The 13,625-nt window shown below is 48.8% G+C and overlaps 1 protein-coding gene across 1 annotated transcript in view; it reads left to right on the top strand.

Moving 5' to 3' along the window:
* Positions 1-13,625, top strand: part of GRIK5 (glutamate ionotropic receptor kainate type subunit 5) — a 99,454-nt gene that overhangs the window by 65,400 nt on the left and 20,429 nt on the right. The window contains exons 14-15 of the mRNA XM_042781260.1: positions 64-173; positions 686-859. Of these exons, the coding sequence (XP_042637194.1) occupies positions 64-173; positions 686-859 (284 nt within the window). The remainder of the gene's footprint in view (positions 1-63; positions 174-685; positions 860-13,625) is intronic.

Below are 13,625 nucleotides of genomic sequence, written 5' to 3' on the forward strand. Positions count from 1 at the left end.
GCCAGGGGCTAGGGATGTGGCTCAGGTCAGGGTGGCTCGGGGTGTCACTCCCTCTCCCCACAGGGCCGTAAGCCTGGTTACTTCTCCTTCCTGGACCCCTTCTCCCCCGCCGTGTGGCTCTTCATGCTTCTTGCCTACCTGGCTGTCAGCTGTGTCCTGTTCCTGGCTGCCAGGTGAGTCCCCCAACTGGCTGCCTGAGAAGGGGGCAGGGGGCCCAGGGGCAGGGAGCCTCTGTGGTTGACCTGTAAGTTCTGTCTCCTGGACTGGCCCCCTCAACCTCCTCTTTGGGGACTTGGATTCCCTGCACCCTCCTCTGCCCTTTCTTGTTTAGACTCAGGGTCTTCTCTCCCCGCCACCCCAGTAGCTCTGCCTCAGGTTTTGTGTGGGCCTCTTTCTCTGGGCCTCTCCCCTTGCCATTCATTCTGTCTCTCTCAACTTTTGCCCCCGCTGCCTGTCCGTGTGTCTCTTTCTTGTCTGCCTTGCTCTTTCTGTCTGTCTCTCTCTCTCTCTGCCTCTTCCGTCTGTCTCTATCCATGTGTGTCTCTCTCTGTGTCCAACTCTTTGTCTCTCTTCTCCCTCTTTTCTCTCTCTCTGTCTCCATCTCTTCTGTGTGGTAATTGTCTCTTCTCTTCTCCTTTCCTCCCCTCCCTCACCACCTTATCTCCCACCCTATGTCTCCCCACAGGCTGAGCCCCTATGAGTGGTATAACCCACACCCGTGTCTGCGGGCGCGCCCCCACATCCTGGAGAACCAGTACACACTGGGCAACAGCCTCTGGTTCCCTGTGGGGGGCTTCATGCAGCAGGGCTCGGAGATCATGCCCCGGGCGCTGTCCACGCGCTGCGTCAGCGGAGTCTGGTGAGAGGCCTGGCGGTCAGCCCACCGCCAAGGGGTGGATGGAATAAGGGCTGCTGTGGTCCCCTGAGAGGATCCCTGTCTCCCCCTCGAGCTGTGTGACAGGGAATTGGGTGGTCCCTTCTCCCTGCCTTGGTGTCCTCATCTGAAAAATGGGAACAAAATGCCTGTGTCTCAGGGCAGGAAGAGTTCAGTGAAGTCCTGTATGGGAAGTGCTGTGTCTGGAACAGCCTTCTGCTGGCTCAAGTGGTTAAGATCATAACAGAGTCCACATTGCTCTTGCTCTCTTGGGTCACTTCCCTGGTGGTCACAACGACTTGGAGTCCTCAAGCTGGGAGAGCCTTCACTGTCCAGAGACTGAGCCCGAATGGAACACTAGCTCCCTAGAAGTCTCATCAGCAGCTCAGTCTTGAACAGAACTGAATTTTGCCCCTGAGACAAGCCCCAAGAAGCCACGTGTCAGAGGGCAGTCACCCGCCTCCTGTGGCGTCTGACCCATGGGTTTTGAAAGTTTTGAATTAGTTACCAGCATTAAAAAAGTAGGCAAATTTACTCACAAACCCGGATCTCTTGCCCTTCTTCAAAATTCAGAAGCTCTGCTGGCATTCAGCCTGCATCCCACCCGGTGGTGTCACTCCGTGTGATGGAGCTGAGCTGGCCCCTCTGCGGACACGCCTGCTGCATTGGCTCCAGTCCCCCCACACCTGACAGCTCTCACCCACCTCAGTCACTTTCTGGCCTGGCCTCCATACCATGTGCATTTACTACTCAGGTGTCCCAGGGCTGCTGTAACAAGGAACCACAAACTGAAGGCTTAAAACAACTGAGTTTATTGTCTCACAGTTCTAGAGGTTTTTTAATCATCTAGTGCTGCTATAACAAACAGCATGGATGGGGGCTTTAACACACACAAATTTATTTTCTCACAGTTGAGGAGACTAGAAGTCGAAATTCAGAGTGCTGCCTCTAGGGGGAGTCTTTCTCTCTCTGTTGGCTCTGGAGAAAGGTCCTTGTCTCTTCAGCTTCTATTTCCTGGCCTTGGAGGTCTCCATGGGGCTTGGCATCTCTCCTCCCCCATCTCTGCTTGCTGAATCTACTCCATTTATATCTTGTAAGAGATTGACATAGACATACCCTCCACTAATCCTGCCTAATTAACATAATAAAAACAACCCATTTCCAAATGGGATTATAGCCACAGGCATAGTGGTTAGGATTTACACACATATTTTTGGAGGACACAGTTCAGTCAGTAACAGTGGGCAAGCCTCTTTCTGGAGCGTGTGAGGGAGCATTTCTGTTCCACGCCCCTTTCCTGCAGTCATTGGCATGCCTTGACTTACACACGCATCCCTCCAGTCTCTGCCTCCGTCATCACAAGATGTTCTTCCTCCGTGGCTTGCTGCCTCTGTGTCTTCTCTCCTTATAAGGACACCAGTCGGGTGGGCCCTGATCCAGTATAACCTCATGCTAACTTAAATGTTGTTAGGTGCCATAAGTTGCTTCCTACTCATAGAGCCCTCTCAGTACAACAGAACAAAACACTGCCAGGTCCTGTGCCACCCTCACGGTCTGAGCCTATTGTTGCAGCCACTGTGTCAATCCATCTCGTTGGGGGTCTTCCTCTTTTTCACTAACCCTCCACTTTACCAACCACAATGTCCTTCTCCAGGGGGACTGGTCCCTCCTGATAATAGGTCCAAAGTATGTGAGATGAAGTCTCACCATCCTTGCTTCTAAGGAGCACTCTGGCTGTACGTCTTCCAACACAGATTTGTTTGTTCTTCTGGTAGTCCACAGTATATTCAGTATTCTTTGCCAACACCATATTCAAATGCATCAATTTTTCTTTGGTTTTCCTTATTCATTGTTTAGCTTTTGCACACATATGAGGCTTTTAAAAATACTATGGCTTGCTTGGTTCAGGCACACTTTAGTCCTCAAAATGACATATTTGCTTTTTAACCCTTGGAAGAAGTCTTTTGTACCAGATTTGCCCAATGCAATATGATATCTGATTTCTTGACTGTTGCTTCCATGAGCATTGAGTGTGGGTCCAAGTAAAGTGAAATCCTTGACAACTTCAGTCTTCTCTCCTTGTATCATGATGTTGCTTACCAGCCCGGTTGTAAAGATTTTTTGTTTTCTTTATGTTGAGGTGTAATCCATACATCAGTAAGCATGTCAGGTCCTCTTCACTTTAAGCAAACAAGGTTGTGTCATCTGCGTATCGCAGATTGGTAATGAGTTTTCCTCCAATCCTGATGCTGTGTTCTTCATATTGTCCAGCGTCTCTGATTATTTGCCCAGCATACAAATAGAATAAGTATGGCAAAAAGATAAAACCCTGATGCACACCTTTCCTGATTTTAAACCACAGTGGTTTAAATAATTAATCTGAAATAATTATATCCACAAAAACGTTATTTCCAAGCAAGGTGACGTTCACAGGTGCTGGGGGTTATTACTTGAATTTATCTTTTCTGGGGACACAGTTCAACTCATAGCACTACCCCTGTCTGTAAGATAACCACCAGACCTGAACTGCAGTTCACACAGGCCTGTTCCCACCGTTTTCCTCATTAGAACCATGGACAGCTCAGAAGAATACTTCAGACATTATTCTCCCCATATTATCTATTACAAGTTAGATCTGGACAGCAGGTGATTTGCCTAAGAGCATGTATTCAGTTAGAAGCAGGGCAGGACCAGAAATGGGGCTCCCTCCCTGATACCAAACATCCAGCTGGGCCCCAGACCTGCTCCCGAGGCTCTGGTAACCTCTGCATAGCTATCCCAGGCATGTGGCTCTCTTTCTTTTTTTTTAATGAGTTGTGTGTGTGTGTGTGTGTGTGCTTTGGGTGCAAATTTACACAGCAGAATTTGTTTTACATTCAACAGTTCATGTACATTTGGTTTCACTCCCTGATTACCAACCCCAACCCTAACCCACTCTCCTCCTCTCCCTTCCCGGTGACCTCTCCCCCATCCCTGTGCCCTTCTTAGTTATGGACTTCTGTCTGTCCAGCTTTCCCTCCATGTGAATGCTGCCCCTCTGGTGCCCCATGACCAATTTCTCCAAGGGGGTGTATCTCCATAGAGTAGGTGGGTGCATCGCCCTGGGTTGGGTGTTCTCCATGTCAGTCTTACTCAACAGTAGTTGAGCTGAGAGCCAGCCCCAGGGAGTGAGTTTTATCCCAGGCCCAAAGTGTATCTCAGGGGCATAGTCTTGCGGGTCCCACCAGACTCCATCCGACTAGTAGTTCTGGTCATCATTGTGTTCTTGAATTTTGTTCTGCATTTTTCCTCCCACTTTATCCGGGATCTCTACTTTTGATCCCTTCCTGAGTGGTTGGCATTGGTGGCCGGGCACCATCTGGTTCTTCCAGTCTCAAGATCCATTATATCCTGGGGCTGATTGTTTCCAAATGCCCTTGGTTTTCTTCACTTCAAATGAGAGGAGACTATTAGCTGCATCATAGATGGCCACTTGAAAGCCTTTAAGAACCCAGTTGCTACTCACCAAAGTAGGTTGTGGAACAAGATTACTATGTATTATGTTGTGCCAGTTGAGCGTGGTGTCCCCCAATACCAAGGTCCTGAGTCAGCAGACCTGGTGGTTCTCTCTCCCAAGGTGTCTGGCTGTCTCTGAGAGATTGCTCCAAGTCTGTCTTCTGCTGCTTCTGTAATGATTGTGGTTATTCTGTATCACTAGTGTCTGTGCAAGATTAGCCTCAGCTGAATCTGTCATTGGTCTAGAGTATATTCCTGTTCACCACCCCCATCTGATCTTCTCAGTTGTCCATGCATTTATCTGTAGCCTGGTATTTGGTGTTAGTGGTAATGCAGTGTTACACATATACTGGTATTAGCCTCTGTCATCTGTATCTTATGTGCACAATTCGGTGTCCTTCTTTTCCCCAATGTTATCATTCCAGCCACAGACTCTTTCCATACCATCCCTCCCCTTACTCAACTCAGCATGTGGTCCCCAACTAGTTAAAAAATTTCCCTTCCCCTTCCCTCCTGTCCCTGGTAACCTACAAAGGAAGTTCCCTTCCCTAAGCAAACCCTTACTTGCCTTTTCACAGTAATGGGCTCATATAATATTTGTCCTTCTGTGATTGACTTATTTCACTCAGCATAATGTCCTCCAGATTCATTCACATTGTGAGATGACGCGTGTATTCTTCATTGTTCTTCAATGTAGCATAGTATTCCATTGTGTAAATGTACCATAACTGGTCATCCATTCATCTGTTCATGGACATGTAGGTTGTTTCCATCTCTTTGCTATAGTGATTTGTGCTGTGATAAACATGAGTGTGCATATGTCTGTTTGTGTCCTGTCTCTCGCCTCTTTAACGTGTATATTCCTAGTAATGGAATTGCTGGTTCAGATGGTATTTCTATTTTCATTTTTTAAGGAAACGGCATGTGGCTTTCTTGAGGAGTGTTACCTCCTTGGTCTCACTCCATCAGGGTTCATGTGTCGAGCATTCATTCGAAGCATGGAGCCTTCCATGTGCCACTGGGTGAAGAGAACCAGCCCCACCCCTGTCCTCAAGAGACAGAGGGGCTAAAAGAAACAAGAAAACAAGTAAATACAAGGAAGTCACATTTTATTCCCAAAGACACTGTCTTGTTCAAAATTTGTTGAAGTCAAGACTAACCTTAATGGGTGGTAGGCGTTTTCTCCTTCCTGCTGAGTGGAACTAGCTGCCACGTGGTGATTGTTGGCAGTTCACATGGCCCACTAGCTTCAGAATTCTTGAATCTTGACAATTTCTCTTTTAACATGTGTGCTATGCCCTGTATTAATTTTCAATCACTGTTGCAACACAGTACCAAGGTCAGTGGCCTGAAACAGTGCAGATTTATTCTCTCACGGTTCTGGAGGTCAGAAGTCCAGAATGGGTCCCATTGAGCTGTAATCGAGGTATTGGTTGGGCCGTCTCTTCTGGAGACTGTAGGGGAGAATCTGTTTCCTTGCCTTTTCCGGCTCCTGGAGGGTCCCCGCGTTCTTTGGGTCATGGCCCTTTCCTCCATCTTCACAGTCATCCGTGTAGCATATTCAGATCCCCTCTCTGTCTCTGGTTTCCTTCTGCTTATAAGCATCCTTGTGATTACACTGGGTCCGTCCAGATGATCTGGGATAATCCCCCATCTCGAGATCCTTCATCCCATCTGCCATGTGAGGTAACAGACTCACATATTTCAGGGGTTAGGGATGGATGTTATTCTGTCTACGACAAACTCTAAATGAAACTTACTAATATCTGCAACGTGAACATTGTATCAGATGCCTGTAGAATGTGCTATTGAAAATACAGACAGCCTGCAGTTGGGAACATAGAGAAACGGGTGGGCAGGGAAGGCCCTGTGAGGAGGTGACATCTGGGTCTGAGTCCCAAAGGCTGAAACCAAGTCATCCACGCCAAGAAGAGGCAGGAGCATTGCAGAGGGTGGGGCAGAGCTCAGGTGCGAGGGATCCAAGAAGACCTGCTTTCACACATCCTGCAAAGTCCTCATGTCAGATAGGGCGACCCGTGGCCCCCCCCCTCTCTACAGCCCATCCCTCTGTCCTCAGTCAGAGACCCTCTTCCTGTGGGATTACACTGTCCAGCTGATGGTCTTGGAGCCTTGGCACCTCTTGCTCCTTCATCTCAAGTCCTCACATTCACTCATTCAACAGATATTTCAACAATTGTTTCTTAATCTCCAAACATGACCCACGTACTGTGCTTCAGGAGGCAGAACCTCCACCCTCCTGGGACTCACGCCTCAGTCGTGGGGGGGGGGGGGTTTGCTGCCATCATCCTAAGGGACTTGGCTGCCACGTGAACAGGAGCAGGCTGGCCAGAACCTTGCCTCCCAGACTGTCAGCTCCAGCCTCCACTGCGGCCACCACCTCTGGCTGCCACATCCGAGATCAACCATCATTCTGGCGGCTCTGCCTCCGAGGCCGAGGTTTCTGAGGTTTTGCTGTGACCACAGCGCCCACCCCTCCCAGGCTTTCCCTCAGTCCCTCCTGTGAGGTGAACTTCTTGGCCTCCCTCTCTCCTGTTCTCAGAGCCCTGCCAGCTTTTACTTCTTTTGTCTCCAGGGGCTCCTTACACCATGTCTTCAGCCATTCCTTTGCCAGTGTCCTCCACTCCTCCCCAGGCCCATCTTCCCTCGCCCCTCCCAACCCCCCAGGTCCACCAGGGTCACGCGTGAGCTCCTTGTTGGTAAGTCCAGTCCCTGCCTCACCTGCCAGCAGCACACACCATTAGCCACACTCCTTCCAGAAGTTCTCCCATGCTTTCGACCGCTGTTTCTTTCTGGTTACCTCCCGCCTCTTTGGCTCCCTTTGCCTTGCTGTCCCCCAAATGGTGGCCCCCCACTGCTCCAGACCAGCAGTTTTCAGCATCTGCAGACCCAACACCTTGTTCTTTAATTTTTTTTAATTTATTTGTGGTGGTGCTGAGAACATACACAGTAAAACCCGCTGCCGTGGGGTTCAGACTCACAGCGCCCCTGTAGGACAGAGTAGAACTGCCCCAGAGGGTTTCCAAGGCTGTCAGTCTTTACAGAAGCAGCTGACTTATCTTTCTCCTGCAGAGAGCCTTGTGGGTCCAACTGCTGACCTTTTGGGTAGCAGCCCAATGTTTTAACCACTGCGCCACCAGAGCACCTTATGCACGGTAAAGCATACACTGGTGCAACAGTTTCTGCATGTACAATTCAGTGAAGTTGATGACATCCTTCAGTTGTGCAACCATCCTCACCGTCTGCTAAAAGGGCATGCAGGGGGCATCTTCTGACCTCCGATCTCACGAGGGGGAAACAGAGTCATCCTCTATAGCCCAAGGCTTATTCCTATCAGGCCAGGCTGCTACCACCCCGAACCTTTTTACCAATTCTCACACTAGCCTAGGCACTCACAACTTCCCTGCTGTGTTTGATAATTCATTGCAATGGCCACATAGAACCCACAGACAATACTCACGATTATGGGTTTATTAGGGAAGTAGCAGGTTACAATTCAGGTTCAGGAGCATGCTTAGGCTGCAGTTCTTCAATCAGGACAGTTTCTCCTCTGCTGTGACTTCAGGCACGCCTCTCTGGCCCGTGGCCTCTGGGCCTGGCCTCCACCCTGCTCTGGCAAGTGTTAGAAAGCTCTTTTAGCTCTGCTAATAGGTACATCCGCGTACACCCCACTCTGCCAGTAATCCTGCCCAAGGGCACTCAGTTTTCTCGCTCCATGGGCCGGAAAGCCTGTCGTCCGTCTCCTGCCACTCGGCTCTGCTGCTGCCCTCTCTCAGCCAGACATCTCTCAGGCAGGGAGGCCCAGCGCAGGGACCTCGGGTCCAGGGACGTGCTCCACTTCACCTCAGCTCTTCTCTCTTGATGGCAGTGAGATCCCTCTTTCACTGCTAGGAAGGTTCATTTTAAGCCTGGCAGAGTGACAAAACTAATCAGTTCCAACATCAGAGTTCTCTACATCTTATTTGCATGGCCCCACCCAGTGATCCAGTGGGAGTTACAAAGACTATGGCTAGAAAAGCCATACCAAGTAACCTCACCTCCTTCTCTGAGTCATTCCTCCTCCATTCACATAAACTCACTGCCACCTAAGGCTCCTGTCTAATCTCGTCACTTTGATCCCCTATAAATCTTAAAAGAGCGTCGTCATGCTCAGGCAGACATTTCTTCCTAATCAAGCTAACCTCTTGTTTGGTTTTAAGACTTAGGGGATGTTTTTGGTTGAAGGCTTAATTATTATCTCAGGGCATTAGTTTCAGGGCTTCATTAATATGTGACACCAGAAAGTTTGGAGTCCATGAGAATTTGAAATTCTGTTCTGCATTTCTCCCCAACACCCTCTTTTTATAACAAATACCTTTTATGGCACGCCCCGCTCTTCCACCCTGAGGTGAAATTCAAGGGTAACATGAATTACCTACACAGAAATCAGTTTAAAACAAATCTATATAATGCCCTTCCTGCAATACAGAGGAGAAAAAGAAGGGCAGTGGTTTACAGTGAAATAATACGCTAGCAATACGTAAACACCAGGGCAGGCCTGTGCTGGTAACCAACACTCAGGTGGTCATGCCGACTCCAAATGATTAAGTTCGGAATTATGAGAGTAAGATGATTTCATAGAATGGGTTGACACTTCGTATCTGATGTTTTGAAATAGTTGGTAAATCAATATGTTTGTGTAACTACAGATCACCATGAATGGTGAACGTGATGGCTTACTAATGCGGGCTCTTCCACGTGTCTTGACTCAGTGGCTCAGACACCATGAGTGGAGGTGCTATGAGAAGCCCGATTCCCCAAAATGGTAAAGAGCTCTTGACAGAGTTCCAAACAAAACAAAATCCAGTCATTTGTCATTTAAATGATAGGTGCGTTTCTGGAAATTTCTGCTTATGTTGTAACCATGGAGAGGAGACAGTTGCCTTCAAACTGATGCTGACTCATGGCGACCCCATGTGTGTCAGGGTAGAACTGTGCTCTTAGGGTTTCTTTTAATAATATTTTATCTTGTTTTCAATGGAGGTTTACATGGCACTTTAGGTTCCCATTCAACAATTTACACAAATTGTTCAGTGACATCAGTTATATTCTTCACAATGCCTGAATATTCTCATTTCCATTCTGGTTGTTCCATTTCCATTCATCTAATTTCCCAGCTCCCTTGCAGCTCCATGGGTTTTCAACAGCTAACTTTTCAGAAGTCGATCACCAGTCTTTTCTCTGAGGCACCTCTGGGTGGACTCAGACCCTCCAGCCATTTAACAGTATTAACCATTTTCACCATCCAGGGACTCTATGCAAAAATACACTTATGCATCCATTAGTTAGGTCTCAGGCATGGGTCATACACTGTTGTTGAGACTGTGCCACTCATTGTTGGGTACCTGCCTCACCACCAGAAGCCACTTTACCCCCGATCATTCTTACTACCATAACACCCCACACCTTCCCGAACATCTTCCCCGAACACCTCCTTGGGGGCACACGCTGTCCCTCTGGGCCCTCTGATCCTTGCCTGGGCTTTCCTTGCTGTACTGACACTTCCCAAACCTCATATCCAGGCATCTGAATGTCCAGTTCGCTTGGGCTGCCCCTCTTGGATGGTCTACAAGTGTCCCAAACTCAACCTGTCCACACTGGAGCCTATCATCTTTACCCCCACATATGACTCTCATTCTGTGTTCTCAGTGAAGGGCTCCCTTCCCCACCCAGTCAGTCTCACTATATACTCAGGGCCCAGAGTGGGGCCTGGTGTGCACCAGGCATGATACTTTCATCAGGCGTGACTGACTGCTGATCCATGGGGTGGGTTTGGAGAGAGCTGTTTCTGAGAGGGGTTATGTCATCTCTCCCCTGCCCACATCCCATTGGTCAGTCATCCCACCTGATGGATTCTGCCTCTGAAATGGATTCATCCTCTTCTCTCTGCACCCACTGCCCCCACCTGGCTGGGTCCACATTCTCTCAGCCCTGGGTCACTGCAACGTCCTCCTCACTGGTCTCCCTGTGTCCCACTGTCATCCTGGTCAGTGTCTTCTCCACATGACAGCCAGAGGGGTCTTCTAAGCACTCACATCTGATCTCCATCCCTCCCAGCTTCAACCCTGTATTGGCTCCCCAGGGACCTCAGGGTTGAGTCCACACTCCTCATCAGCCTCCAGCCCACATGGTCTGGCCACAGCTGGCCTCTCTACTCCCAATCTCTCTCCAAGCCATGGTCCACTCTTTTCTTTTGCTGCAGCCTAGTCAGCATGCTTCCTCTTACTTCCGTGCCTTCCCATACTCCTTTCCTCTTCCTGAGTGCATTTCCTGAATTGCCCTTCCTCCCATTCCACAGCCTAAGCAGACATGACTTCCTCCAGGAAACTCCCCATAGTACTGCAAGGCTGATCCAAACTACTTCGCTCCAAATGTCCCCATGGCCCTCTGCTCTTGGACGTTCACCACACTAGGCACCTGCGTGTCTGTCCACCTCCCCAACGCAGCTGAAGCTGGTGCCTTGGGGCTGAGGACTGAGTCTTGTTTCCTGCTATATCCTCAGGGCCTAGTGTGTGCCAAGCATGAATGCTTTTCTCGAGTGAATGACAGCATTGATTCGTAAGTGGGTTTGGAGAGAGTTCGTTTTTGGAGGAGCTGTGTCAGATCGCCAGCCTTTGGCTGTTGGGGTTTTGGTTTGGTTTTATTTTACAGGAAGCTGTATCAGTCACTCCTCCATCCACCCTCTCCCCTCTTCCCAGGGCTAGCACAGTGCTTTCACATACACTCGGCAAAGGATGGCCACTGTGTCCAACAGCATCTGCTTGGAGTGGGGGTCCTGAGAGGTCCTCTCAGCATCTCTTCAGCCCCACAGATCTATATGGTCTGCAGGGAACCAAGCCACTCTTAATTGCCAGGGAAGACAGAGTCAGGGTGTGATAAGTGGCTGCCATAGGGCCCCGAAGCCAGGCTGGACAGGTGCATCATTGCCTGGTCAGCCCTTTGTCACCAAGACAATGAGAAGAAATGCTTGCATAGCATTTGCCTTGTGCTGTGCTCTGTCCTGAGCCCTCTTCACCGATTCTCTCACTCGCTCTTCACAGCAGCCAATGAGGAAGGGACTAGAATTGTACTTACTTCACAGGTGAGGAAACAAACACGAAGTCCAAGGTCACACAGCTAGGCAGTGATGGAGCCAGGATTTGGGGGTTTTCCAGAGATCTTTCTATTATTGATTTCTACTTTAATTCTGTAGCATTTTAATCCTTTTAGATGTAGTGAGCCTTGTTTCAGGGCTCAGCCCGAGGTCTATCCTGGAGAATAATCCATGTGCCCTTGCAAAGCATCGTGTTCTGCTGAGGGGGGTGCAGTGTCAGGGAGCTCCTGGAGGTTCATACTGCTGTTCAGGTCCCCTGTGTCCTTCCTGATTCTCTGCCTACTTGTCCTGTCAGTTTTGAGGGAGGAGTGTGGAAATCTCCCCATGTACTTGTGGATTTGTCTCATTTTTCCTTTCAGTTCCATTGGTTTTTACTTCATGAATTTTGAACCGCTGTGATGACACACAGAAACACTTAGGACTGTTGTCCCTTTGGAATGGACCTCCTTCGTGATTATATACATGCCCCTTTTGTCCCTGGTCACATTCCGTGCTGTGAGGTTAACTTGTCTGATCCTGGCACAGGCACTCAGCTTCCTTCGGCTTCGTTTCTTCATAGTATGTTTGTCCCGTTCTTTCACTTTCATTCTCACTGCCTCATTATATAAATAAGTGAGTTTCTTATAGACAGCACACAGTTGCTTCTCAATCAGTTCTAACAACCTTTATCTTTAAGTTGGAATGTTTAGACCAGAGGTTGGCAAAAATTTTCTGTATTGGGCCAAGATAGTAAATATTTCAGACTTTGCTGGTATACAAATGGCAGATGGAGGTGTCTGACCCCCTCTGACTTCACGAGGGGAAGGAGAGACTCACTGCCAACATCAGCTCAAGGCTTATGCCTAAGAGGTGAAGGATGATGTATCTCCACTCACCAACCTTTTTTTTTTAAAAACAGTTCTGACACCAGTTGTCCCTCCCCTGGCACTCACTACTTCTCTGCTGGGTTCAGTAGTTCATTATAAAGGCCACATAGAAGTTATAGATCATACTCACAGTTTGGGGGTTATTAGGGAAGTAACAGGTTACAGTTCAGGATCAGAAGTGACTCAGGATATAATTATTCAGTTAGGACAGCTCCTTGGTAATACTTAGAGGTGGTCCTCATCGTCGGTCCCAAGGCCCCTTGGGCTAGCCTCTGCCCTGCTCAGGCAAGCATTCCAAAGCTGTTGAACTCCCTGGGAAGGGCTCGGGGGCACCCCACTCTGCTAAGAAGCTTCTGCCTGCAGGTATTCAGCTGTCTTGCTCTGTGAGTCAGCAAGCCCACTTTACGCACCTCACTCCGTGGTCAGGAAGCTCGTCACGCTGTTTCACTCCTGTCTCCTGGTTCTGCTGCTGCTGCTCTTGCCATCTTGTGCCACCTCTGGTTACAGATCTGTCTCTCTCTCTCTGTCTCCTTGGTCTGGAAGGTTCTCAGCACAGGGGCCTTGGGTCCAAAGGACCCACTCTGCTCTTGTCTCTTCTTGGTGGTAGTGAGGTGCCCTGGTCTACCTCTGAGATTTTAATTTTACGTGTAGCAGGATGGTGAAACTGACCCATCTACCATTAGAGTTCCATCCAAATCAAAACCAGATCCACTGACATCATGTCGATTCCAACTCATAGCAATCCCCACTGGGTTTCCAAGGCGGTAAATCTTTACAAAAGTAGATTGCCCTGTCTTCTTTCCACAGAGTGGCTGGAGGGTGTGAACTGCCAGCCTTCTGATTAGCAGTCAAATGCTTTAGGCACTGCACCACCAGAGCTCCATTTAGAGTTCCATGTACCTTATTTTTATGGTCCCACTTCACAAGGCTGTCATGCACCTTCTTTGCATTGTTAACAAGCTATCCAATCACCTTGGTGGGCCACAGACACCTCATTTTCATAGTCCCACCTAGTCATTCTGTCGGAATTAAAAGACCACAGTGAGAAAGGCTGTATAAAAGCAATCCATTGCATCACAGCTGGCCATACGATCTGTCACAACCACTCAATGCTGTCATTGTAGTATAAAAGCAGCTGTAGACAATACATAAACAAATGAGTGTGACTGTGTTCCTATAAAACTTTATTGTGGAACCGCTGAGACTATGGCCCCTAGCTGCCCTTCAGGTCTGGAATTGA

This window comes from Orycteropus afer, unplaced genomic scaffold (assembly GCF_000298275.1).
Source record: "Orycteropus afer afer isolate SDZICR_OR568_19922 unplaced genomic scaffold, OryAfe1.0 scaffold00099, whole genome shotgun sequence".
NCBI classification, from domain to species: Eukaryota; Metazoa; Chordata; class Mammalia; order Tubulidentata; family Orycteropodidae; genus Orycteropus; species Orycteropus afer.